The sequence below is a fragment of the Syngnathus leptorhynchus genome, chromosome 9 (genome assembly GCF_054491065.1).
Source record: "Syngnathus leptorhynchus isolate UIUO chromosome 9, UIUO_Slep, whole genome shotgun sequence".
Lineage (NCBI taxonomy): Eukaryota > Metazoa > Chordata > Actinopteri > Syngnathiformes > Syngnathidae > Syngnathus > Syngnathus leptorhynchus.
The window spans coordinates 1,069,403-1,093,897 of record NC_141203.1 but is presented as its reverse complement, the minus strand read 5'-3'; the positions used below and the strand labels follow the sequence as shown (position 1 = coordinate 1,093,897).

Here is a 24,495-nt window from a genome sequence, read left to right as displayed (position 1 = left end):
GTGGCTTCACTCGCGCGTGATGTGCATCCACGATGCCTGTTCCAAAGTAAAACAGAGGCAAATCCAGGATATGCGTGGACCTTCTTTCGACACAACCCTGCCCAAAAACCTGACTTTAGGCTTAGTTCACAATTCTTAGGACTTAGTTTGACACCGTCCTTCTGGTACCTTTGCAAAACTGCCCTCAGGTGTTCAACATGGTCCTGACGACTTACTGTGAAATAAGTTGTCATCAAGGTAGGGTAGGCAAATGTCATCCCGCAACCCCCATAGACACTCCTCCATGCTTTTCTGAAATATGGTCAGGGCAGAACTAAGGTCAAATGGGATCCGCACCCACTGGTATAGACCTCAAGGCGTGATCAATGCTGTTAGTGGCTGACTTTTTTTGATCCAAAAACCCTTGGTGACCCCTGATCAAGCACTGTAAGCCACAAACTACCCATCAGGGTATCAAGCATGTCTTGTATCCTGGGAATTGGGTGTTTGATCTTTGATCATCTTTGATCAAGATGGCGGCGCGTGCACACGCAGGGGCCTCTCTCCGTCCCAACCGATCGGTGTTTTGTTCATCTAATAAGTGTTTGTCAGACAGTTTTATGTGTTTGTCTGATCGTACCATGTTGCGCTACAAGTACAGCAGGCAGGTTCTGCTCGACATCGGCGAAAGCGAGTTTTGCGGCGTTTCGGACTTTGATACGGGGACATTAAAGTCACTGAGACTGCTCCGGCCTGAATCATCGCCGTACTCGTCTGCTACTCCTTCCCCGGACAAAAAGCGTCGGAAGCGGTGTGCGAGGAGGCACAAGAGGGGAAAGCGCGGAGGCGTCCCGGCCAGGCTAGCGGCGAACCCAACTCGCCCGGCCGTGCCTTCCATTCTTCTGGCGAATGTCCGGTCGCTGGACAACAAGATGGATTACATTCGTCTGCTGAGATCCACGAACCGGGCAGTGAGCAACTGCTGCGTGTTCGTGTTCACTGAAACTTGGCTGAATGTCAACATTCCGGACTTTGCTGTGCAACTGGAGCGGCTGGCGTGCTTTCGAGCGGACCGGGCAATTGAAGAAGGAGGGAAATCGCGTGGAGGAGGTATATGTGTCTACATCCACGACGAATGGTGCCGGGACTCTGTAGTGGTATGCAGGCACTGCTCGCCACTGGCGGAGTTTGTGATCGTTAAGTGCCGTCCTTTTTACCTACCAAGGGAGTTTGCTGCGATTCTGCTTGTCGCGGTCTACATCCCGCCTTCCAACGTTGGAAGTGACAGGATCACGACCCTTAATGAACTGTATTGGGCTGTCAGTGATCAGCAGACGGCGCACCCTGACGGTCTCATCATCTTCGCTGGTGATTTTAATCATGCTGACCTGAAGTCTGTCTTTCCAAAGCTTCACCAGCATGTTACTTTTCCAACGCGTGGTGGAAGCTTCCTGGACTTGGTCTACACTGCACATATAGGAGCTTTCAAGGCCACCCCCCTCCCCAACATCGGACTTTCTGACCACGTCACCGTTCTGCTTACCCCCGCGTACAGACAGAGAGTGAGAACTTCCAGGCCGGTTCGCAAACGTGTTAGGGTGTGGCCTGAGGGGGCCTCTGATGCTCTTCGGGACTGCTTTGGAACTACAGACTGGGAAATGTTTAAGCAAGCAGCCACTTGCGACAATCGGACGGACATTGAGGAGTATGCTGACTCTGTGACCTCTTAACATCGCTAAGTGCATTGATGATGTGACCCTCACAAAGTACGTCGTCACTCGGGCTAACTGGAAGCCATGGCTGACAGGGGCTGTCCTTGGGCTCCTGAGGGCCAGAGACAAAGCCTACAGGGCTGGGAATGCAGCGAGCGTGAGATCAGCAAGGGCGAAACTGTCCCGGGGCATCAAGGATGCGAAAAAGGCGTTCTCTTCCAAGATTACTGCTCACTTCAAAGACAGCAAGGATGCTCGGAGCCTGTGGCGAGGCATACAGACAATCACGGACTACAAGCCCGCGCCGCAGAGCTGTGAGGGCGACGTCCCTCTGCTCAACGAACTGAACCGCTTCTTTGCTCGCTTCGACGCTCAGAACGACACTTGCCCGCTGAAGACCCCTCCCCATCCGGACGAGTAGCCTCTGTGCCTCTCTGCCGTTAGCGTGAGGAGGACGCTTGCTGCTATCAACACCCGTAAGGCGGCGGGCCCGGACAACATCCCGGGACGGGCGCTGAAGGACTGCGCTGAGGAGCTGATGGATGTCTTCACGGACATCTTTAACATTTCCCTGCGGCAGGCCGTCGTCCCGTCTTGCTTCAAGGCTGCCACAATCATACCTGTGCCGAAAAATCCTGCTCCCTCCTGCTTCAATGACTACCGCCCTGTGGCACTGACCCCCATCGTCATGAAGTGCTTTGAGAGGCTTGTCTTGGCGCACGTCAGATATGTTCTTCCCCCCACGTGGACCCCTTCCAGTTTGCCTTTTGACCCAATCGGTCCTCTGAGGATGCCATCTGCTCTGCCCTCCACTCTGCCCTCACCCACCTGGAGAACAGGGACTCGTATGTGAGATTGCTGTTTGTGGACTTCAGTTCTGCATTCAACACCATTGTTCCACAGCGTCTCATTTGCAAACTTGTCAAGCTGGGCCTCAGTACCTCTCTTTGCAACTGGCTACTGGACTTCCTCTGTCAGAGGCCTCTAGTGCGTGTGGGCGACAGTGTCTCCGGCAGCATCACGCTGAGCACGGGGGCCCCTCGAGGCTGCGTGCTCAGTCCGCTGCTCTTCACCCTGCTGACGCATGACTGCACTGCGACCTACGGCAGCAACCGCGTGCTGAAATATGCCGACGACACGACTGTGGTGGGTCTGATCACCGGTGGCGACGAGACTCACTACAGATCGGAGGTCGACCTTTTGGCCGCTTGGTGCAGGGACAACAACCTTCTGCTGAACGTCAACGAGACCAAGGAGATTATCATTGACTTCCGGAAGGGTCACGCCCACCACCTGCCGCTGACCGTCGACGGTGCTGTGGTGGAGAGAGTGAGCAGCACCAGATTCCTGGGGGTGCACATCAGTGAGGACCTCTCCTGGACCACCAACACTGCGTCGCTGGTGAAGGAGGCCCAGCGCCGCCTGTACTTTCTGCGGAAACTCAGGCGGGCAAGTGCTCCTCCCGCCGTCATGACCACATTCTACCGTGGCACCATTGAGAGCGTCCTCTCCAGTTGCATCGCTGTGTGGGGTGGTGGCTGCTCTGAGTACAACATGAAGGCCCTGCAGCGCATAGTGACCACTGCGAGTAAAATCATCGGGGCTCCACTCCCCTCCCTGCAGGAAGTTTACGCCTCCCGTCTCACCCGCAAAGCGGCTGCGATTGTGTGTGATGAGAGTCACCCCCGCTCACTCTTTGTTTGTACTTCTGCCCTCTAGGAAGAGATACAGATGCCTGCGCTCCCGCACCACCAGACTCAGGGACAGTTTTGTGCTCCAAGCTGTCCGGATCCTGAATTCCCTCCCCCCTCCACCCTCTGCTACATGACGTCCTGTTCTTTTGCGCTATGATCTGGCTGTCTGCTATTAGCGCGCTTGCTCCATTTTGCTGCTCTTATTTGTCTATTTATTATTTATTGTTTATTATTTGGGTTATTTGCTTATTACTTATTTGTTGCTCTTGTCTGTTCGTTTTTACTCTTTGTGCTGTTTGATGTGAGTGTTGTGTACTGTCTAGTCACCGTGGGACGGTGGGAAACGTAATTTCGATCTCTTCGTGTGCCTGGCATGTGAAGAAATTGACAATAAAGCGGACTTTGACTTTGATGTACTGACTTGCGATTAAGTTTGCTGTAGTCTACACGGAGCCTAAGCTCTCCCAATTTCTTTCTTACACACAGTTTTGGTGAAGAGTATGGGGACTTTGATTTTGTGACCAACCCCGGTTGATTAAATCCTGCAGATAAGATTTTACTTCCTGATGTAGGGGTTTTGGGACGCTAATGTATGTTTTTTGGACTGCTGTATTATCATGAAGATGCATGCGGAGAGAAGGAATGTTTTCAATTTTCATCTTCAGCAAATGCCCTGCAATCTTCCCAGAGCATTTCCCTCACTACCTGTTGCTGCTCGTTAGTTAAATGGTCTAGCACAGTGGTTCTTAACCTGGGTTCAATCGAACCCTAGGGTTTAGGTGAGTCAGTCTCGGGTTCAACAGAGCCTCCACCGAGGAGGTCCGAACAAACCTGATTTATCATGTAAATTCTGATTTGCCAGTATGTCATTTGTTGTAAGTTCATGCTGGTTAGCTTTGTTCTTTGAACAAGGTGATGTTCATGTACGGCTCATTTTGTGCACCAGTAAAGAATATCTATGTCTTGAATTTATAGAAAATAATCTTTCATTAACTAGGGGTTCGGTGAATGCGCATATGAAACTGGTGGGCTTCCAACAAGGTTAAGAATCACTGGTCTAGCATTATCGTAGGGTCCCAAGTTTCACTAGTGTTATTGGAAAAAGATGATAACATTTTGAGGTCTGCCTTGTTTTTATCCATTTTTGACTTACTTGCAGGCTGTAGGCTTAGAAATGTCCTAGCTGCAAACGTCTGTTTTTTAATGCAACTTCTACATAGGTATATAAAGGCCCATTTCCAGCAACCATCCCTCCAGTGTTCTAATGGTTCATTGTATTTGCTAATCGTTAGAAGGCTAATGGATGATAAGCAATTATTGCAATTATTTTAGTTTTCATGGAAGTAGTGTTGGTAATAAATCATTGTGATTAATAATTGTGATTACGAGATTGATCAAAATAGTTTTGATTTTCATTTTGGCTATGATCCTGCAGCCGTATAATAACTGAAACGTATAGTGAGTTTAACAACACTGTAACATCAATTTGCAAATCCATCCATCCATCTTCTTCCACTTGTCCGGGGTCGGGTCGCGGGGGCAGCAGCTTTTAGGAGGGACTCCCAGACCTCCCTCATCCCGGGGTATCCCAAGGCGTTCCCAGGCCAGCCGAGAGACATAGTCTCTCCAGCGCGTCCAGGGTCATCCACGGGGTCTCCTGCTGGTGGGACATGCCTCGAACACCTCCACAGGGAGACGTCCAGGAGGCATCCTGATGACATGCACGAGCCACCTCATCTGGCTCCTCTCAACGTGGAGGAGCAGCGGCTGTACTCAGAATCTCTCCCGGATGACCAAGCTTCTCACCCTATCTCTAAGGGAGAGCCCGGACACCCTGCGGAGGAAACTCCTTTTGGCCTTTCGGTCACAACCCATAGCTCGTGACCATTGGTGAAAGTAGGAGCCTAGATTGACCGGTAAATTGAGAGCTTTGCCTTTTGGCTCAGCTTTCTCTTCACCACGACGGACCGGTACAGAGTCCGCATTACTGCCGACACTGCACCGATCCGCCTGTCGATCCTGCGCTCCATCCTGCCCTTACTCGTGAACAAGACCCCAAGATACTTGAACTCCTCCACTTGGGGCAGGGTCTTATCCTCTATCCGGAGATGAAAATCCACTCTTTCCCGACCGAAGACCATGGACTCAGATTTGGAGGTTCTGACTCTGATCCCAACCGCTTCACACTTGGCTGCAAACCGCTCAAGTGAGAGCTGGAGATCACGGCTTAAAGTGGCAAACAGCACCACGTCGTCTGCAAAAAGCACAGATGCAATGCTGAGGTCCCCAAACCGGACACCCTCAGCGCCTCGGCTGCGCCTAGAAATTATGTCCATAAAAGTTATGAACGGAATTGGTGACAAAAGGCAGCCTTGGCAGAGTCTAACCCTCACTGGGAACGAATCCGATTTACTGCAGGAAATGAGGACCAAGCTCTGACATCCATGATACATGTACCGAACCGCCCTTATCAGTTGGTTCGGCACCCCGTACTCCCGAAGCACCGTCCACATAACCACAGTCGAACGCCTTCTCCAATTCCACAAAACACGTGGACTGGTTAAGCGAACTCCCATGCATCCTCGAGGATCCTGCCGAGGGTATATAGCTGGTCCATTGTTCCACGGCCAGGACAAAAACAACACTGTTCCTCCTGAATCCGAGATTCAACCTCCGGACGGACCCTCCTCTCCAGCACCCCTGAATACAGTGCCTTGCGGAAGTATTCGGCCCCCTTGAACGTTGCAACATTTCAGGCATCAAACATAAAGATATAAAAATTTTATTTTTTTGTCAAGAATCAACAAGATGTGGGACACAATCGTGAAGCGGAACGAAATCTATTGGATAATTTAAAGTTATTTAACAAATAAAAAACTGAAAAGTAGGGCGTGCAATATTATTCGGCCCCTTTACTTTTAGTGCAGCAAACTCACTCTAGAGGTTCAGTGAGGATCTTTGAATGATCCAATGTTGTCCTAAATGACGGCCCCCCAGACCCCCGCTACTTTTCACAGTTTTTTCACATTTGCCATTCTCATCCCTGGTAAATGTGTCACGGCCCCGCTCCTGCGGTGCTGACCAGCTGACGCACCCCGGCAGCCCAGCGCGAGGGCATCCACACATTACTGCCGTTGTCTCAACTGTTTCTTCACGGCAGTGCATTTTTCCTTCATGCGTGGGTGTGTCACGTCTCCGCTCTCGCCCTGCTGGCCTATGGCATCACACGCCGTCCGCGCTAGACCTCTGAGGCGCGTGTTGCATCAGGGAGTTGCTGATGATTTAGGGGTGCACTTTTGTGCTTCGATTCCTGCACATGGCGTGCAAACAGGACGATCCAATTGGGAGTGACAAGCACACTCAGCTCTACTCCGCTTGGCGATCGAGGAGCAGAGACATGATATGATAGTGTGTGTATGTGTCTGTGTGTGTGCGCGTGCGTGTAATGAAGTACAAGTCTGAGGTGCTGCCAATATGTTGACGCACACGGAGTAAATAAAGTGCAGTAGTCTGAGATAAAGTGGAGTTAGAACTGCTAAGCCAATCAGCTGCTAGGACACAGATCAACAAGTTCCCATTGGCCATTAGTCTCATATGGGCAGACAAAACCTTGATCTCCAAGCTGCAAGTGCCACAAAAGCCGTGACGCATCGGGTGTAGGGGTGAACTTGGCTGTCTTGCAATAACTTTTGAAAAAATGTCCACGTTGAACCGAGCCTGCGATAGGTGAACCGCAAAGTATCGAGGGATTACTGTAAAGCAGATAAAATAATCTTCCCTGTGTGACTAAAAACTGTTTAAATAATACAAAAGATACAAGTTGCATCCATCCTTGGTTGGTTTGACAGTTTTGCTGAATGGCATACCAGTTTAATAACACTTATGCATGTATATTTTCTGAGTATAACATGAGTTTTCTTGTGTATGTAATTTCCCTCCATTTAATTCACTCGCTTTTTTTCCTCCCTAGTTTTTTGGACCTTACACAAACAAGACATTGTTTGAGACAGACGACAGATACCATCTTCTTGGCTTTCAGATTGAAGACCTGGGTTGCTGTAGAGTTATTCAACATCCTTTGTGGGGGGCACATGTGTTTGTGGGAATAATATTTACCAACGCACCACCCAGCAACCTTAATATAAAGAATTCTCATGGCTTTTAAACACAAGTCCATATGCTTTTTTGTAATCGAAATGTTCTTAGCTATAGATTTATGTACGTTTTGCGTGTTGGTATCATTATTTAGTGGACTGAATGTAATGCTTGCATGAAAACTTTAAAAGGTTGTTAATGTTTCACAATAAAATCTCAATTAAACAAATTGTCTTTTCCCTTATTTTTGTCCTGTAATATTTAAAATAATTTTTCTGTATCTGTCAAATCCATACCGGATTTTCCAGACTATAAAACACACCTGATTATAAACCGTATCAGATAAGATTAGGGGAATTTTTTTAAATTCTTTTTCACATATAAGCTCTATGTATACATAAAGAAGATTGTCAGGAAAGACTAGTACCTTTTATTAACATAACGTTTCTTGACAGAGATGAAGGACCTCTGCAAACATACAAACGTGTATAAATCTCAGCAATGACCATAATAAACTTAATGTGCAGGGAACACGAGCAACACAGGTAATAATAAATAGAATGGGACCACTTACAGGGGAAAAGTTGGCAATGTGATACGAGCTACACATAATGCTCCGGAGAAGATATGACCCGGAAAAAAAATACTGAAAAGGGTGACGCAACAAGATGTCATCAACAATAGCCCAGTGCCCTCTAGTGGCCGGAAGAAACCCCTACAGCAATGGTCCCCAACCATCTTATTACCACGGACCAGATTAGTTAGACAATATTTTCACGGAACGTCACCGCGTTTTTTGGAAGCTCGCTAAAAATCTGCAAAATTATATTGTTTGACCTAACTTTACTCAACTCAAAGTAAAACGATGGACACAGAAGATACTTAAACCAGCAACATTAAAACATATGGCCTCTGCAAGACCCAAAATGCCAGGAATAACTAAGGAGAACGAACATGACTATTGTTCAATGGATGTGACAACGCAGGCAAAAAGCGGACCAAGCTCCACGCTGTCGCCGTCAACGCCAAGTAAGTCGATGAAGGAGAAAGCAAGCTAAGACTAGTGAAGAGATAAAGGATGACCAAGCTGCCAATGATGATACTCTCGAAGAGATACTTGTGTTGGAAAAATGTCTGGGATTGAGTTGCAATTAGACATCAGAGAACAAAATAGGCAGAACACCGCCATGATTGTCAACTATCGCTGATGAAACGGTGCCTTTTTCAGATAATACATGTGTACCAAATATTTACTATCAAATTCCTACGGTCGTATCGTCCCACCGCGCTAATAAACATTTGAGAGATGATGTCAGGCCTAGAGAACAGTCTTACTCGCATTTCGTTTAAAAATCCTTTGATAGATACGAACCCTGATCGACCGATTACACTTCAACTCGGTTTTAGGAATATTAGATCACTTCATACGAAAGCAGTTCTCGTTAATGACCTCATCACGGAACATAATCTAAACGTATTTGGTCTTTGCGAGACCTGGTTAAAACCTAATGAACTGCTGCTGCCGCTTAATGAGGCCTCGCCTCCAAATTTTGTGAGCTTGCATGTGGCGCGTCCTCGAAAGAAGGGTGGGTGTGTCGCCCTCATCTGAAATTCTGATCTTAGATTTAGGCCTCGTTCGATTAACGTATTTAAAACATTTGAAGTTCTCACTGTCCGATCCACCGCTTTACCGTCATTTTATCTTGCTGTTATCTGCCGTCCACCCGGGGCTTACTCTGGCTTCCTGGATGAATTTTCAGAATTCGTGGCTGATCTAGTGACAAATGCGGAAAATATAATAATCATGGACGATTTCAATATCCACATGAATTTACCGTCAGAGCCACTGACTTCGACGTTTCAGACTTTAACTGATACGTTTGGTTTCACGCAAGCCGTACAGGCAGCAACGCATAAGAATCGAAATACCTTAGATCTGGTATTATCCCGAGGACTGGCAACCTCAAATATAACAGTACTGTCATGCACTACTGTTGTTGGGAAAAATGTTCTACATTATCATTAGATTGCATGGGTTTAATGCAAGATGTTCGCTGTATGGCAGTTTGACCTTGTGTCCAGGGAGATTCCAACATTTATGGAATGCTAAGCAAGAACATCTGGGTTTGCTCGTTCCTGGTACAGGACGTATATGTTTGGAGCCATGAGTCGTGATGTATGTGTCTGGAGCCATAAATCGTTAAGCAAGAACATCCTGGGTTTGAATAATGACACCATTGAGAGGTCTATACTGCTCGCCTTAAGTAATAACATCTGGGTTTTCTGCGATCATGTGTTCAACTGACTGCTGTGAACAAATGAGAAGCTATATATTTGTGTAAACCCCACCCATTGTATTTACTCAATAAAAAGTGGCCAGCCTAAAGAAGGGCACGGTTTTTGAGCAACACTTGTTGTTGTTTGAATGCCGTCCTTTCCCAAAAGAAGTTGTAGCCATTGAAGACAACTCTCTGCCTCTGTGAAATTATTTGTGAATGTTGAAGACCCAACAACTGATTTCTCTGATCATTACTTAATAAAATATGAAATTTTAGTTCTTTGGCAAAGACAAGAGAGCAATCAGAATTATAGCAGCCGTAATATTAACTCCATGACTGCAACTGCGCTATCTGAGTAACTGTCGCCGGCAACTGCCATATTTCCCGCATATATCGGCTCTATTGATGATCTTACAAATGAATTCAATGCGACATTGTTAAATGCCATCGACTCTGTGGCGCCGCTATGCCTGAAAACTCGCCGTAGATTGCCTACTCTGTGGTTATGAAACACGTACGCTTAAGCAATTATGTAGAAAGCATGAGCGCAAATGGCGTTTAACCAAACTTGAGGTTTTGCATCAGGCATGGCGTGACAGCCTCCTAAAATATAAAGATGTGCTTATCTTAGCAAAAAATCGTTATTTTGCGCAAGTCATTCATCTCAATAAAAACAATCCTAAATACCTATTTGATCCAGTGGCAAAGCTAACACTACGCCAGTCGACCCCCGATAGCTCCTTTCACTCAGCTGACGAGTTCATGAAATTTTTCGCTCGAAAGATTGAATCCATTAGGGATGAGATCAAGATGACCATTCCGATCGCTCAGTCGAGGGCGCCGATTACCGGCGCTGACGATCATGCAATAACCCTCTCAAATTTTAAAACCGTGTCCCTCGAAAAGCTTACACAATTGGTTAGTGCAGCTAAACAAACATGTTTACTCAACCCGCTTCCAGCCAAACTATTTAAAGAATTATTTCAAATTTTAGGACCGTCCGTCTTAAATATATTTAATCTGTCTGTCTCCTCTGGGATAGTGCCAGCAGCCTTTAAAACCGCTATCATTAAACCGCTACTTAAGCGACCAAATCTTGACCCGGACTGTCTCAGTAATTATAGGCCAGTTTCAAACCTCCCATTCATAGCAAAACCTCTTGAAAAAGTAGCGCAACAGCTTATTGATGACATGGTCGCCGACATGGTCGCCAATAATCGATATGAATCTTTTCAGTCTGGTTTTAAAGCTAATCATTCCATTGAGACAGCACTTGCTAAAGTGACTAATGATCTCCTCATAGCTTTGGCTTCAAACACTTCATCGGTATAGTTACTACTCGATCTTAGTGCTGCCATCGACACTGTGGACTTCGATATTTTATTAGAGCGGCTTAAAAGTTGAGTTGGTATTTCAGGGTCAGCACTAGGCTGGTTTTATTCCTATCAGACAGGACGCACCGAGTGGTTCATGGAAATACGTCCTCTGAGCTCTATAATGTTACGTGTCGTGTCCCACAGGGATTGGTACTCGGACCAATTCTATTTAATATTTATATGATTCCGCTTGGGGACATAATACGTAAATATAATATTAGTTTTCAATGTTACGTGGATGACACCCAATTATATATGCCGTTATTGATGACAGGTCCGTGGGACTGTTGTAATCTTGAGGCATGCCTTGCGGCGATCAAGCAATGGATGTTTCTCAACTTCCTTCGTCTTAACCCAGATAAAACTGAGATGTTGATAATTGGTCCAGCTCGTTATCAACACTTATTTCAGGAAACCACTAACTATAGACAACCGTACTATCACTCAGAGCAATACTGTAACTAATCTTGGGGTAATATTTGACCAAACGCTCTCCTTTCAAAAGCACATTAAGATTATAACCAGAATTGCGTTTTTTCACCTTCGTAATATTGTTAAGATTTGTCTGATCCTCTCGACCGGTGATGCAAAAACTATTATACATGCATTTATCAAGTCGCGCCTGGACTACTACAATGCATTATTCTCTGGTCTTCCTAAGTCCAGCATCAAAAGTCTACAGTTAGTACCAAATGCTGCTGCAAGGCTGCTCTCACGGACAAGACAATTTGATCACATTACCCCAATATTAGCCAACTTACATTGACTCCCGTTCCATTTAAGATGTGACTTCAAGGTTCTTCTATTAACCTATAAATCATTGCATGGCTTAGCCGCTAAGCCTTAGCACATGGGTTACCAACCTTTCTTAAACCGAGAGCTACTTCCTGGGTAGTGATTAAGGCAAAGGGCTACCAGTTTGACACACACTTCTGAAATAGCCAATTTGCTCAATTTAGCTTTCACTATGTGTTATTATTGTCATTTCCAGTTCACATGTAAGTGTAATTTTGACAAGAATACCAAAAATACAGTCAAACCTCGGTTTTCGACCACAATCCGTTCGAGAAGCAAATCGGTCGAATTCCAAATCTATTTTTTCCCATTACAAATAATGGAAAATATTTTTGTCCGTTCCAAGACTCATAAAAACGCCTTTTTTTAAAAGCATTTTTTTTCATTTGCGCATTTTTGTCCGATTGCGCAACTGCAGCGACCGCCGAACGCGCAACCGTAGCGCGTCGCCCACCGCGCAACTGCACCGCGTTGGTCGCATTATTGTGACAGAGCCGTCCCTGAAATTTAGAAATTATTTTTAAAGTCCTAATGGACTTTAAAAATTTAAGCGGACCTCAGTGAGCAGGGAGCTATCATTGTGACGGCTCCCGCTCCACTCGCCCACCATCCGAACTCACCGGGATTCCCGCCTGCTACCATGACCTCGTGAAGTGTTCAGTACAGCCAAGGCCACCTCTCTGCCACCTCATCGGCCTTACAATTGCACAATAGACCTGCCAGGCGCCCCCTCTCCTCCAAGGGATTACCTATACTCTGTGTCGGTCTCCGAGAGGCAAGCAATGGATGCGTACATCAAGGACTCTCTCGCGGCCTAGATCATCCAACCCACCTCTTTACCAGCGGGAGCTGGGTTCTTCGTTGAAGAGAAGGACGGCACGGTATGTTCCTGCATTGATGACCGCGGCCTTAATGACAATGACTGTGAAAAATTACCTTTACCTCTTTTGTCCTCTGCATTTGAGCTTCTTGAAAGGAGCCACATGCTTCACAAAGCTGGATTTAAGGAATGCCTATCACCGCGTCCGCATCAGAGAGGGGGATGAGTGGAAGACGGATTTCAACATCCCCAACGGCCACGATGAGTATCTGTTAGTACCTTTTGGCCTCACCGACGCGTCTGCAGTTTTTCAGGGACTAATCACCGACGTCCTCGAAGATATGCTCAATCGCTTCGTGTTCATCTACCGCGACGATATTCTCATTTTCTCCTGTACGATGTCAGAACACGTCATCCACATCCAGTCCGTCCTCAGCAGCCTCCTCAAGGACGCCCTGTTTGTCAAGGCGGAGAAGTGAGTTTCTCATAAAGTCGGTGTCTTTTCTGGGCTACATAATAGTCAAGGGAAGCATTCAGATGGATCTGGCGAAGGTGTAGGCAGTTACCTCCTGAAAGAAGTAAAAAGTCAAAGTCCGCTTTATTGTCAATTTCTTCACGTTAAGACACACAAAGAGATCGAAATTACGTTTCCCACCGTCCCACGGTGACTAGACACAGTACACAACACTTACAATCAAATAGCACAAAGAGTAAAAACGAACAGACAAGAGCAATGAATAAGTAATAAGGAAATAACCCAAATAAATAAACAATAAATAAATAAATAGATAAATAAGAGCAGCAAAATGGAGCAAGTGTGCTCATAGCAGACAGCAGTAAGAAAGACAGTAGTTCCTTGGGTTTGCAAACTTCGACAGGTTTATTCGTAACGACAGTTTGGTCGCAGCATCACTCACCGCCCTCACCAGCACCGTTCACGGACCTGAAGACACGCTTCACATCTCCACCCATTCTCCGCATGCCCGACACCGGTTGACAGTTTGTGTTCTGAGTCGACACGTCAGATGTGGGCGTAGTGGCCGTCCTCTCACAGCGGTCCGGGCTGGATGACAAACTTCACCAAGTCAAGTTTATTTATATAGCCCTAAATCACAGGCAAGTCTCAAAGGGCTTCACATATACAAAAATGATATGATCTTAAACTCTCAGTAGGGCAAGGAAAAACTAAAAAAAAACTACCGGAGCAAAAATTTGAAACCTTGAGATGGGACCACAGATGGGAGGATCCCCCTTCCAGGATGACCAGGCTGCAATGGATGCAGAGAGGGCACATAGAATACATAATATAAAACAAACCAAAGAAAAAGTGAATGTCCAATTCAAAGCTGCAGGAGGTGCCCTCAATTGTCCTGGCAGCGTCTTCGAGTGGGGTAATCCGTTGCAGTTCCCTCATCCTGATTGGTCCGCGAGAAATCCAGACAGCTATTGTCAGTTTGGGTGTCACCTAACCACCATCTTTAAATGTGTCTTAAATGTTTCTGATGAGGTAGCAGTTCTAATATCCATTGGTAGGGCATTCCAAAGCTCTAGAACAGGGGTCCCCAACCACCGGGCTGCGGACCGGTACCGGTCCGTGGGTCACTTGGTACCGGGCCGCCAAGCCGCACAGGATTTGTGATCAATGATCAATTAATTCAGATCAAGACGCTCGTCCCAGTCACGTGACGTGTTTCCCCAGTCGAGCCCGCAAAGCTAGCAAAAATGAGTAAAATATAAAAAAATGGCGATTCTCTCTCAATTACATCCGTCGGTTCAGGTCAAGACGCTTGTCTCAGTCACGTGACATGTCTCGTCAGTCGAGCCCGCGAAGCAAGCTAAAATGAGCAAGAAATAGATGTTTGGAAGGCTTCTTCCGAAAGGGAAAAAAGCCCAACGAGGAGATGGAAGAAGAGGCTACAACTACAAAAGGAAAGCTGCATTTAAAAGCAAATTTCTGGAGTCTGTTGCGTGTTGCGCGGGATTTCCAATGTTGAGCCAGGACAACAAAGATGTGGAGTATAGAGTTGGTTCTTTATATATGAAACAACAACTTCTGTCTCCAGGTCAGCTTGTTTTACTGTCCGGAAAGGCGGGAACTTGTCACATGACCATTTCGTACCTGAGGCGGGAACTTGTCACATGACCATTTCGTACCTGAGTGTGGGAACTTGTCACATGACCATTTTGTACCTGAGTGTGGGGGGCGTCACCCCCCAGTTGTGTGTGTTGTATACATGTTCTGATTGAGCAGATATGTTTACATAAAATAATAAAAGAATTGTACATATATGAGCATCACATTGTATAGAGATTGTCTCCCCTAATAGAACATGTACACATTGCTGTTGCTCTCTCTTCAAGTCCTACTTAAAATATGGATTTATCACCACCGGTGACTCTGACGCGCCAAGCCCACTCTGCATAATATGTGGCGACGAGGCAATGAAGCCTTCAAAACTGCTTCATGGAGACCAAGCATCCTGCATTAAAAGACAAACCTTAACCACTTTGGGTGTCATTGTCTCCGATGACGCCTAGATGGGACCGGCTCGTTTCTGAGAAACAAGCTCAGTGCTCCCACTAATTCAACGTAATGGTGAGTTTTATTTTTATGTCGTTTATACTTGTTTTTATACCAGTCGTATCATTTGATTTCATCCTATTTATATATTTATTATAAATGTATTATTTATTTACATAAATGTAATATTTATTTATAGAAAGGCCGGTCCGCGAAAATATTTCTGACACGTAACCGGTCCATGGCGCAAAAAAAGGTTGGGGACCACTGCTCTAGAGCCCGAATAGAAAATGCTCTCCACCCAGCAGACATCTTTTTGGCCCTCGGGGTCACTAAAAGACTAGCGTTTTGCGAGCGTAGGTTACGGGACGGAATGTAAGGAAAAACGAGGTCGACAAGATACAGCGCTAAGCCATGCAATGAATTATAGGTTAATAGAAGAACCTTAAAGTCACATCTTAAATGGACCAGGAGCCAATGTAAATTGGCTAATATTGGTGTAATAAAATCTTCTTGTCTGTGAGAGCAGCCTTTCAGCAGTATTTTGTACTAACTGTAGACTTAGGAAGAGTGTATATATATATATGTATATATATATATATATGTATATATGTATATATATGTATATATATATACCGTAATTTTCGGACTATTAGTTGCTCTGGAGTATAAATCAGACTTTTAGGGCGAATGTATTTGTCAAAATCGAACACCGAAAACAGACATGAACCAGCAACAACGGGCTCAACGATACGGTATGCTAATGTAACATACACAAACAAGGAGCTGAGAATGGGCCTGACGTAACATTCTGAGTTATTCAAGTAAGTATTACATAAATAACACGTTTATCAAACCATCTGGTGTCACTCCAATTCATTAAATCCATCGATGTGCTTTATGTAAACAATGCTGCAGTACGCGTATGCACCGCGTATGCTGACGTCGGACTATTTGTTTATTTGTTTGCATTTCTAATTATACCACAGATCCATATAACGATATATAAAGTATATTTTGAATAACTATCATATTACAACAACATTATCAAACCATCTGTGTCACTCCATATCATTAAATCCATCGATCGTCATCGTCTATTAGGTAAACAATGCAGAGTACGCTCGCCCTCGGATTCGTTGTGATTTGCATTTCTAATTATTTCACAGACCCATATAACGATATATAAAGTACATTTTAAATAACTATCATATAGTAACAATATTATCAAACCATATGTGTTGCTCCAATTCATTAAATCTATCGATCGTGCTTTATGTAAACAATGCTGCCTATGTGCCGCATATGCTGACGTCGGACCCGTTGCAAATTGCATTTCTAATTATACCACAGACCCATATAACGGTATATATAGTATATTTTAAATAACAATCATATTACAACAACATTATCAAACTATCTGTGTCACTCCAAATCGTTCTTTATGTCAACAACGGTGCGCGTGGGCTGCAGCGATCTAGTACATAACTATGTTGTAGCGTTAACAAAATACCAAGAAAGACGTGGGTTTGGTGAACGGCTCTTTATTTAACAAAACAAGAGTTCAACGAGCCAACAACTACTGAACATCCAGCCACGGAGGTGGAAGAGCGCTCCATAAATAGGACTGGGTGTGCGTAAAAGCCATGTCCGAGCCCCATCCACCGTCCCCGGACAGCCACCCGGCCGAGCGCCGGCCTCCGACTTCCATCCACGGAGGTGAAAGACAGCTCCATAGAGTATGACCGGGCGTGCGTAAAAGCCATGTCCGAGCCCCATCCACCGTCACCGGACAGCCACCCGGCCGAGCGCCGGCGCCCGACTTCCATCCACGGAGGTGAAAGACAGCTCCGTAGAGTATGACCGGGCGTGCGTAAAAGCCATTTTCGAGCCCCATCCACCGTCCCCGGACAGCCACCCGGCCGAGCGCCGGCCCCCGACTTCCATCCACGGAGGTGAAAGACAGCTCCGTAGAGTATGACCAGGCGTGCGTAAAAGCCATGTCCGAGCCCCATCCACCGTCCCCGGACAGCCACCCGGCCGAGCGCCGGCCCCCGACTTTCATCCACGAAAGTGAAAGAGAGCTCCCGTCGAGAAGGACTGGGCGTGCGTAAAAGCCATAATAGTTTTTCAAACTTTCTGTGTCACTCCAAATCATTAAATCCTTCAAACTCTTTGTCCTCCGTGTCACTTACAAACAAAGCCGTTAATGATGCCGGTAGTACGTGGGGCCCTTCGTCATCTTCGTCATCCCGTGATCAAATCCTTTGTCTCTTATGTAAACAACCCCCGCGCGCCACGGGTGACGTCACTTGCAGTTCAAATGACAGTAATCCCTTGTTACATCGCGGTTCGTTTTTCGCGGATTTTTGAATTTTGAAAAAAATCACATATAAGTCGCCCCCCCACCCAAACTATGACAAAAACTGCGACTTATAGTCCGAAAATTACGGTACATACACACACACACATTTTCTAAATTTTAGCGATCGTTCTGTCACAATAATGCGACCAGCGCAGTGCAGTTGCGTGGTCGGCGGCGCGCTACGGCTGCGCGATCGGACAAAATCAAGCTCCCTGTGCACTCAGGTCCACTTAAATTTGGGAAATCAAATCAGGACTTTAAAAATATTTTCTAAATTTCAGCGACTGCTCTGTCACAATAATGCGACCATCGCGGTGCAGTTGCCACCGAGCCGCCTATATATATATATATATATATATATATATATATATATATATATATATATATATATATATATATATATATATATATATATATATATATATATATATATATATATATATATATATATATATATATACTTTTCAGTGTTTTTTCCCCTTTGCCATTCTCCCTGTATGTTACCTGGTATTTCCCCTGTTCGAGGTGTTCCGGTGCCGCCGCTCTCGGGTTCGGCTCCTGACGTTGAGGATTTAGATAACTCTGCGGAGTACTGAACTGCTATGGAGTATTGATCCGTTCCTGTAAAAATGGAACCCATTGCCTCCCTGCTTGGCACTCAACATTATGGGTTGGAATTGGGGGGTTAGATCACCAAATGATTCCCGTGCGTGGTACTGCTGCTGCTCACTGCTCCCTTCTCCCCCAGGGGATAGATCAAAATCACATGGGGATGGGTTAAATGCAGAGGAAAATTTTCACCACACCCAGATGTGTGTGTGACGATGATCATTGGGACTGTTTTTAACTCAACGGAATGGACATAACCAGCAGTCAGGTAGCGATATCGTTGCAAACTCTTGTAGGCTGTGAGGTCTTCCTTGGTATATGGACTTGAACAATCTATCAAATAGTTGTAAATGTCTAGATATGTTACTGGCGGAAAAGTCGCCTTATCACAGGACCAAACGCTTGCTGTCCCAGCTCCTGCTACGCTACAGCGGATCAACACGAATGTTATATTTTTTCAACTTTTCAATGTATCTCTTGCGGCTGTCTTGGTCCGACTCCATATGCTGTTTTGCAAATATCTGCTTTATTCTTTTCTACTGAGTTTTGCTTTTTCATTTTATGCTTGCTTGAAATAAAAATTGCATTTATTCATATTTAAAGACCACATTTTTATAGCAATATAGACCAGGAAGGTAGTCCAAAATGAGCAGTCTAGTAACTTCATGGATTTAACTTACGAAGGGAGGGCCAAATCCTAAGTAAACAGTAGTATTTTTTTGTACTTGCACATGTGAAAGTGAAATATCCCATGGAATTATGGGAAAAATGCTAAATTTCAAACATGCTGCTGGTTGACATTTGACTATATTTTATATTTTCTGCTGCCTCTTTGTGAAGACATGAGATTTTATTCTTCAAAAAGCTTTTCCCTTGTTAAATCAATGTTAAATACATCAATAATTTTGTAATTTTGTCATATTCATTATATTTTAGTCTTACAAACACAAATGAACAAGTATGTGTAAATAATTAAAGCAGGGGAGGGGGAAGCGTTCAAAAGATCAACATCAACCCTCAACAAAACTTCTGGGGTCTCAATATTTATGCATTTAACTGTCTGAGACTATTTGTCTATGCACGATGCTGAGAAGGTGTTGCAAGTGCAGACTAGTTATACTTCCTTCCAGGCAGTCTTTGGCATAACCGTCACCCAGAGGCAGCAAGTATCTTCCTCATTCTTGTGAGTTAGATTTTTTTACAAATAAATTATTAATGTTAATCAGTGCCTTAGAGAAAAATGAGGAAACAATGGCTATCTAATCATTTGAGTATTATTTAACGTTCATATGTTTGACTACCAAATTCAAACGCATGAGGATCTCAACTAAAATAGACACATTATAGAGAAATAAGATACATATTCATTCATCTGAATTAAAACATACTCCTACCATGATACTTATCCACATTTTGATGCTACTCCTAGACAATACTGAGTGAGTAAAAAAAGTATTCTGTTGTGTGAATATAAACTTCGTCAAGTAATGCGATACAACACAGCTGCATAGTTCTTTTGATTAATCGTATAATATTGTCATTGTAATACTGTACATGGGCACATTTGGAAACGACAGTATTTTAGTTTGAACAATCTTATATATGATTGCAAAACTGATGGAACAATACAAAACTAAAACATAGTTTTTAGAAATGTGGGAAATGGAAGCCGTTTTATTTGAAAACTGACAGCGGAAATTGTGTCTGTGAGGAGGAGTTTAAACAAAAGAACTAGATTTTTGTGCGGTGAGTGAAATGTTATTTTCTTTCCATCTGAAAAATGTAAGGGAATTCGAAGAAAATATGTATCTTAATTTCGTAAGATTTTTTTTTTGAGGGGGGGTTGTAAATTCTTAACTAATTTTCTGCCAGTCCAGTTAAAATCCAGTCCAGTATATGCAAAACTACACAGCTCAAAGAAAAAAAAAATGGTTAAAAAACATTATGATACGGATCACATAGTTATAAAATGACACTGTAATAGTATGGTAAATCTTACACTTTGTAAAAAATAAAGAACATTGCACCTACTACGACAATTTATCTAACGCTTAAACTTAAATTTCCCCATCATAATTACACCAACAGGAGAGAAAATTCACATTGTCATGCACATAGCCCATAAGTTATACGCTCTTTGTTTCTTCTTTTCACAATAATCTGTTGACCCTCTTCGTTGCAACCAAAATCGGCAAACCTTTCCTCATAGTCTTTGTTGCTTAATTAATTCACACAGAGCACTTTTAGGAAAACACACACAATTTTAACAAAATGCTGTACATAACATCAGCCATAAACACACCACAAATAATACAGAAAACGTTTTTAATTACTCTTTTTATGAATCCACATTATAATATCCATTTTCCAGTCCATTTTCTAAACTGCTTCTCCTCACCGGGGTCATGGGCACGTTGAGCCTATCCCATCTATCGCTCGACCGACCGACCGACCGACCGACCGACCGACCGACCGACCGACCGACCTACCTACCTACCTACCTACCTACCTACCTACCTACCTACCTACCTACCTACCTACCTACCTACCTACCTACCTACCTACCTACCTACCTACCTATCTATCTATCTATCTATCTATCTATCTATCTATCTATCTATCTATCTATCTATCTATCTATCTATCTATCTATCTCCATCCATACATCCATCCATCATTCAAATTTGTTAACTTTCTTTCCATGTCAAAAGATTTCAGTCATTGTTGATAATTTACCGATTCAAAACATTAAAAGAAGAATAGAAGAATTATTCAGAATATCAACCAAAAAACATGGGTTTAGACACAATGGAACAAAAAAGAATGAGAAGTGCCTGTGGGTGGGGCAGTAAATTGGAAATTTGCTGCCCTAATATGGAATATCACTCTTGGCTTTTTTATTTATTTACTTAGGTTTTATTAAAGTGAAACTCCCACAATAAAATATCTTGTTGAATGGAAATATTTTTGTTGGAATTAAAATAACATTGCACTATGTGCAATACATTTTAAACTATTTAGAATAACTTACTCAGCATGACTACCAGTGCTGCTGAAGTTCTCCCTTTTTTTGCTTAAAAGGCACGTAAACTTGTGTAGCATGTTCTCCATTCTCATGTCTCTGGTTGAGTCATACTTCCTATCCTGTCCAACAGTCTTCTCTATAACGGTGAGCTACATGAATACTGTTTCTCTTCCTGTCTATCCTTATCTGACAAACCATGATGCAAAAAAAATGAGCAGAAGCTTCTTTCTTTCGATGAGGAAGTTGACTGAAGTTGACTTTACAGATGACTAAATATACTGTGGAGCCTCGGTTTTTGACCACAATCCGTTCCAGAAGGCTGTTTGAAAAGTGAATCGTTCGAATTACGAATCATGTTTTCCCATTACAAATAATGGAAAAAAATTAATCCGTTCCAAGCAAAAACAAAAAAACAAAAAAAACCCCGCTTTTTTTAAGCATTATTTCATTTGCGCGTTTTTGTCCGATCGCGCAACTGAAGCACACCGTCGAACATGCAACCGTAGCGTGTCACCGACTGCGGAACTGCACCGCACTGGTAGCATTATTGTGACAGAACCGTTGCTGAAATTTAGAAAATATTTTAAAGTCCCGATGTACTTTCCAAAATTTAAGTGGACCTCGGTGCGCAGGGAGCTTGATTTTGTCCGATCGTGCAATTGCAGCGCACCGCCAACGCGCTCGTTGCATTATTGTGATAGAGCCGTCACTAAAATTTAGAAAAAAAATTGAAAATAAATTTGAAAAAAAATGCTGATGTACTTTCCAAAATTTAAGTAGACCTTGATGTGCAGGGAGCTTGATTTTGCCTGATCGCGCAACCACAGCCCGCCGGGCGCTCACTGTCGCATTGCTTTAGTAGCGTCTGTGTTTTAGGATGGCTTTACTGCTCCCACTTGCTTCCTTTGGAGGCATGATTCGAGTTGATGCAATCCTCAGAGTAACGAGAATGTAATAACGAACGGAGTCAGTTGGCATGCAGGTCCTCTTGGCTCATCTCGCGAGGTTCGACAACCGAATTTCGTCCGACATCCGAAGCAAAAATATCTCGAATTTTTTGTTCGAATACCAATTTTTTTTTTTTCAAACTATTATACATTTACCAGGGAATGGATAAAGAATAATTTTCAGTTTAATGGCTTTCATTTCTAAAATATACTGAGTAGTTTCAGTAAGTTTATTCTTGTCTTATGTGCAAGATTCAGACTTATCAGACAAATACAATAATAAAACGGTACGTATACATATATCAGGTTGATATTAAGTACAGATGGATTGTAAGAAAGTTGTGACAGTGCACAAAGTATAATTTTGGACCATATGCAAACAATGTTAAGATGAACACTTGTGCACCAACAAACACACAAAATAATAAAGGATTTTTCTTCGTGCGCGGAAGTGTCACGTTTCCGCTCTCGTCCTGCTGGCCTTGACGCGAACTCCTCGCTAGACCTCGGGGGCGCCATTGCCAATACAGAACTGTGCGTGCTAATCAGCCACCTGTCCTGTGTTACATCGACGCCGTTCGCTAGTGATGGCAATTTCGATGCCTCACGAGCCAATGAATCACTTCAATACAACTGCTCTAAACTCAATTTGCTACTTTGAAGCCTTTGATACACTTTGAAGAGTGCCATCTGCTGGATTACTTTGAGAACTACCTTTAAGGGAATGCTCTGACGAACACATGCAATAATTAATGAATGACTAATGTGGCTTGATGTGGTAATAATGACAATAATAAAAATAAAGGGCAAAAAATCCAGACTCGTGTATTTTAATGCAATTAAATGTATTTGAATGCATTAAATAGCCAATTTGATGCATGCTTAATAATCAATGAAGCTTTTATTGCAGGTTATTTAGATATTTATGGATTAATGAATACAAGCTTATGTGGATAAAATGTTAAGGGAAATGTGAGAAATGTGCTTCTGCAACTGGGATAGTGCTTTTGTAACTGGAATGGAAAATTTAGGAAATGGTGATTGTGTGACTTTGAAGTCATTGGGATGGTTCAACAATTTTCATTCAAAAAAATAATTGGCTTTTCTGCCTCACTCCCTCTCCAGCTTTGGAGAAGACCCCCACATGGCACTGATGACGCTGGCATTGATAAATATTTTTTCTAGATAACTACTATTGTCATTCATAGCTATATGCAATCCATTTAGTTGAACAATAATTAATTTAGGGTTTGTTTTTTTTGCCAGGAAATGAATCATCATTTGCCTTTTGTCCTATTGTCCATCTTCCTATCAGTGGCTCCAAATGGTAAGTTATAACCTATTGTTTAAAAAAGCTTTCTTGCTGTTTCCTTTTCTATTGTTAATTTCTATAAAACCGGTCTTATGATACCATTTTATGATACCAAGTATGTTAAAAGGTTTGAACTTAATCTTTTTTATTGATAATTTGAAAAAAAAAATCTATTGTAGTGGCTCGTTTTCTGCTGTTTTCTATTTTGGTATCCAACCTTCTCCTTCCTTCACCGTTTCATCATGCTTACCCAAAATGCAACTTCATAATACATTTGTATTTGTTTCTTTTGGTCCCCATCATTACAATTTAAAGTAGCTATTACATGTTAATGCTGGATGAATAATCTAATATTTTAGGATATGGGTTAAGTGTTCACATTGCTTCAATTTTTCTAAATTTTGTTTTGCAGTGTTTGAAAAGTTGGTGAGCTATTGTATTTTTGCTGGTGGCTGAAAGTTAATATGGGGAAATGGGGAAGTGCTGTGTGCATAGAGCCCATCAGCATGTGGTGTCTAGATCATCAAAGCTCAAGCAGCAGTGGCTGAGGATTTTGGTGCTTGTGTCCCCTGGTGGTGGGAAACGGAAACACATCCAGAGATCAATGTACATATTTACAAAGTTATAAGTCCAAATTCGTGGAAAATTATTACTCTAATTATAAATTGCATATACAGATTAGATGGTATGACGGCACCAGAACTGCAGGATCTCATATTGTGGTCAGTGAACATGTACATACATGTTTATATTCATTCTGAACTTCACATGCTGTGGCAAGGACTGTATGCAGTCAATGAAGCCCAGCTAGAGTGTCAAGTCAAATTTATTGACATAGCGTTAATCACACAAACGTATTGAAAGGGCTTCACATCCCCACAGTTGGAAATTATTCTCAACATCCCCTGATCTTAACCCCGAGGAGGGCAAGAAAGAAAATCACAAAAGCCCTGCTGTGGGAAAATG

General features: G+C 43.5%; 2 protein-coding genes across 6 annotated transcripts in view; both read left to right on the top strand.

Moving 5' to 3' along the window:
• LOC147050565 (cobalamin trafficking protein CblD-like) overlaps positions 1-7,724 on the top strand; it is a 52,314-nt gene extending 44,590 nt beyond the window's left edge. For all 3 annotated transcript variants that reach the window (XM_085919944.1, XM_085919943.1, XM_085919942.1), the window contains one exon: positions 7,356-7,724. In XM_085919944.1, coding sequence (XP_085776070.1) covers positions 7,356-7,550 — 195 coding nt within the window. In that variant the 3' untranslated portion in view covers positions 7,551-7,724. The remainder of the gene's footprint in view (positions 1-7,355) is intronic.
• A 474-nt stretch (positions 7,725-8,198) lies between these two features.
• Positions 8,199-24,495, top strand: part of itgb2 (integrin, beta 2) — a 105,755-nt gene continuing 89,458 nt past the window's right edge. Inside the window, exons 1-2 of one of the 3 annotated variants that reach the window (XM_085919938.1) lie at positions 8,199-8,509; positions 23,484-23,544. In XM_085919938.1, the coding sequence (XP_085776064.1) occupies positions 23,487-23,544 (58 nt within the window). In that variant the 5' untranslated portion in view covers positions 8,199-8,509; positions 23,484-23,486. Of the gene's footprint in view, positions 8,510-18,462; positions 18,514-19,386; positions 19,429-23,483; positions 23,545-24,495 lie in introns of those variants that run through there. The other 2 variants (XM_085919936.1, XM_085919937.1) reach the window with 2 other exon arrangements.